The 4,413-nt window shown below is 33.4% G+C and overlaps 1 protein-coding gene across 1 annotated transcript; it reads left to right on the plus strand.

Moving 5' to 3' along the window:
- Positions 1 to 1,095: 1,095 nt before the first annotated feature.
- Positions 1,096 to 2,019, plus strand: LOC308417543 (olfactory receptor 5B3-like; the record flags this gene model as incomplete). Its single annotated transcript, XM_080912919.1, has 1 exon — positions 1,096 to 2,019. The coding sequence occupies one exon, from the start codon at positions 1,096 to 1,098 to the stop codon at positions 2,017 to 2,019; it is 924 nt and encodes a 307-aa protein (XP_080769045.1).
- Positions 2,020 to 4,413: the final 2,394 nt, after the last annotated feature.

The following is a 4,413-nucleotide window of genomic DNA, read 5'->3' on the forward strand; positions in this document are numbered from 1 at the left end:
TCTAGGTAGTTATTGGATTATCTAGTATATTTTTCTTCTAGGAACATGAGCACATTACACTTAAGATTATATGTTTTCCTTCTAAACTGACTCTGATATTGAACTTCTCCAAACAGAATTGCTAGGACAACAAAAATAGCAGTTACATTGTTAAATAATTATGACTCAATTTAAGACATTCTATGACCTAATAATTTTTTTTACGTTTCTAGATATATTGTTATAAATATATCTGGAAATATTATCTTAAAAGTATAATAATTTGTGTGGAGAATTTTGTAACCTTCTAGCATTCATGGTTAGGTTAGAAATTATTTGGTCAATTGATGTATAATGAAAAAAAAATATAGTAACCAAGAGAAAATTTTGACATAGACTGCCATTCAGTTTGCTGAAGTAAAAGCAAAGAAAAATTGTATATTATAATTAAGTCAAATTATTATACAGGCTTACCTTGTGAGTGTTAAATGTTTACCTGGATGCAGAACAGAAATGAGTAATTATGGAACATTTCAAACATCAAAAATGTATTCCTCTTTTGCTTGACAATAACTTATGAGGTAATACTTTATCTAAATCACTATGCTATTAACAAAAATGAGGCGTTTGTATTCTACCTTTTGACAGGTAAAAACAGTAGTGTTAGTTTTACATAGCACAGAAAAATATAACAGGTACATAGGTACAATACTAGAAATGATTTTTACATTTACTAAACTGTAAACTGTCTACATGTGGCTAAAAATATATACATATGTGACATTATGAATATATACATGTATGTGGGTGTGTAATTGGAAAAATATCAATTAAAATTTTAGTTTTGAATTCTCTTGTTATCCCAAAATTTAAAAGATTTTTAAAAATTACTTCTACATGTACAGGTTCCTTGGCAACATGGATGTCTATAATAAATAAAGAGTCAAACAGATCCCATGGTACTAAATTACAGAAATTTAGGAACTGCTGTGAAGGTGCTGGGTACTTTGAAAGAAAAATCCAGAGCTTTAACCACTAAACCACATTTCCAGTCCATTATTCTACTCATTTTACTTCTAAAATTTAAAAGTTTCTGTTGATTGACTGATATCACTAATGGATAACAAGACAGAAATGACATGGTTCATCCTGACAGGACTCACTAATGACCCACGACTGCAGCTTCCTCTGCTCATCACATTCATCCTCATCTATACCATCACCTTTGTTGGAAACCTGGGACTGATGCTGCTGATTCTCTTGGACTCTCGGCTCCACACCCCTATGTACATTTTCCTAGGTAACCTGTCCCTAGTGGACTTCTGTTACTCTTCAACAGTCACACCAAAGGTCATAGCCGGATTCCTTATAGGAGACAAGATTATGTCCTACAATGCTTGTGTTACTCAAATGTTCTTTTTGGCAAACTTTGCCAATGTGGAAAACTATCTTTTAGTGTCAATGGCCTATGATCGTTATGTAGCAGTATGTAAGCCCCTACATTATACCACCACCATGACGACACGTCTGTGTGCAGGTCTAGTCATTGGCTGTTATATCTGTGGCCTCCTGAATGCTTCCATATGTACTATAGATGCCTTAATTCTTTCCTTCTGTGAGTCCAATGTGGTCAATCATTTTTTCTGTGACGTTCTGGCAGTCATGATTATATCTTCTTCTGATAGACATATTAATGAACTGATTCTTGTTTATGTAGCCAGCTTCAATATATTCTTTGCCCTTATACTCATCTTAATATCTTACATGTTCATTTTTACTAACATATTAAAAATGCATTCAGCTGCAGGATATTGCAAAGCTTTCTCCACTTGTGCCTTACACTTAACAGCTGTATCAATTTTCTATGGGACAATCATATTCATGTACTTACAGCCTAGCTCTAGTCATTCCATGGACACTGACAAAATTGCATCTGTGTTCTACACTATGGTAATCCCTATGTTGAACCCTCTGGTTTACAGCCTGAGAAACAAAGATGTGAAGAATGCATTCACAAAGATTTTATCGATGTCAAGATAATATTTAAACTTTGATTTTATATATTAGGAGGCAAAACGTGGATACATTCATCTCATTTAATTCTATACTAAATCACATCTTCCCACCCTACCCCAAATTCAAGAACATGAAGGACAGGTTGAACTTGTCAGAAGTATGTTGGATTTTAGAATGTTATCACCTTGTCAGAAGAGTGATAAGAGTGATAAGAGTGAATATCATGGCTACTTTACCTATAGGTAACATTGTGGAAAATCTAATTTACTATATTATCATGTTTATTTTTTTAATAATGCATTTTTTCTATCATGTCAATAAAATCTATGCAAACTGGTTCCTACTCTGTCTTTTAAAGTGAAGGCACACTCATAGATTTCATAAGAATCTTATTGAAATTAGATGTCAGAAATTTCCAGTAATATGGCATGGATTTGTTAGTTACTCTTTTGTGCTCAGTGAATTTTGCTCTTATTATAGGGATGTCCAAATACACATAGCAACATTTAACTATTTAATGACTTAGAAGGTAAGGTATTTAAAATTGATAATTGAAGCAAGAAGACTTTGGTAAAAATGTTAATACTTCTCATCTTCCAACACACTGAGTTATCACTGGGAGGGAATAAAAAAGTCAATGGAAAAGAAGCTAAATATTTATTTTGAACATGTGTCACTAGGTTGAACACAGCAGCACTTGCCTCTTCTCTCGGCATTTAGTGGCTCTGTCTAAGTATTACTTAAGTTGAATGTTTCAAGATCAGGCTGGGAAACACAACAACATATCTCAGCACCAACAACCATAGAGGGAAACACACAAGTAAATGAGATATATGAACAGTTAAGTTTTGAATACTTTATTTTCATTCACATCTTATTTGTCCTGTTAGAACATGTGCTTCCTTCTTTAAACTCATGTATATAATCAGCTTTATATTGTGGAGAGGATCACCAGTCATATTTGGATGATACCTGAAAATTTCTTGGGTCTCAATAAACAATAGTTGCCACAAAAACAAATTGTCAATCACTATTATTCTACAACCCATTGAAGGCTCACTGAATAGAATTTCAGGAAAAAGGGAGATACCTTACTTATTTTATTTTATTGAATATATATTTATTTTATTATTTTTACTCTATATTCCAAACACACTTCCTGTACCATCTCCCTTCACAGTTTCACCCTTACAAATACTACCCTCATTTTTACTTTCCCTTCTCAGAAAAGGAGAAACCCATTAAATAATACTCTACCCTGGAGCATATATTCTCTCCAGTACTAGGCAGATACTTTTCAACTGAAACTTCACCAAGCAGTCCAAGTAGTGGGGAAAAGATATACAATATCAGGGAACATATACCGTGACAGCTTTGACTATAGGGTCAACATGAATATCAAGCTGCTCATTTGCTACAAATGTTAAGGATTTCTAGATCCAGCTCCTGGATGTGCCATGGTACATGATCTGTGAGCCCCAGATGAGTTGACTCTGTAAGTCTTCTTATGTCTCTTTGACTTTTATGATTTTCTTACCTTTATCCCCCACTCTTCTAGTGCTAACATTTTGCTGTGGTTTTCTGCATCTACTTCTACCCAATATGAGTGAAACCACTGAGGAGACTGTTAAGCTAAGTTCCACAGTGTTACCTTTAGGTATAGTAGCCATGATATTCATGTCTTACTTTTCTGGCAAGCAATGAAATGCACCATTAATAGAGTCATTCACAGGAATGGGTCTCAAGTTGGGGCAATCATTGTTTAGGAGTTCCTTTCTTTTCTTTTCATTTTTAGCCTGAAAATCTTATAGGCAAGACAAATCTGGGACTGAAGGTTTTGCAGGGAGATTGATATCCTATTATTTGTATCATATTGCTTCCCAACCCAGGCTTCCATGTAATCATGACAGATGCCTATTTCTACCAATTTTCATTCTTATTCCCAGTACTCCATCACAGAGATATATATTTCAATACATGTATGTGAAAATAAAGAAAGCTTTAAGAAATATATTGTTTAGATGATATTACATAAAGTCATATATTCCATACAGTTATCAAATATTCTAATGTTTCAATGATTGAAATAAATATTCTAAGCCAAAAAATTTTCAAGGACATATGCAAGTTTCAGGGCCTTTAATGGCCACACTTCAGGCAAAAAATTTACTCATACAAATATTTATACTTCTGTAAGCTAAAATTTTATACAGAATATCTATTTATTGGACCGATTCAACAAATTTGGCCTGTTCTATTTATAGACTCCTCAAATTTTTATTTTACAAATGTATATTTGTAATAATTGCTTGTTTGCACATTAATTTTACACTTGGGGAGTTCTTTCAAAATAACTTTTTTTTCCCTGTGCCACACACCACATAGGTATCTCCTGGGACTTGATTTATTTGGCTACAT

Source organism: Micromys minutus (assembly GCF_963924665.1).
Source record: "Micromys minutus genome assembly, chromosome: 2".
NCBI lineage: Eukaryota > Metazoa > Chordata > Mammalia > Rodentia > Muridae > Micromys > Micromys minutus.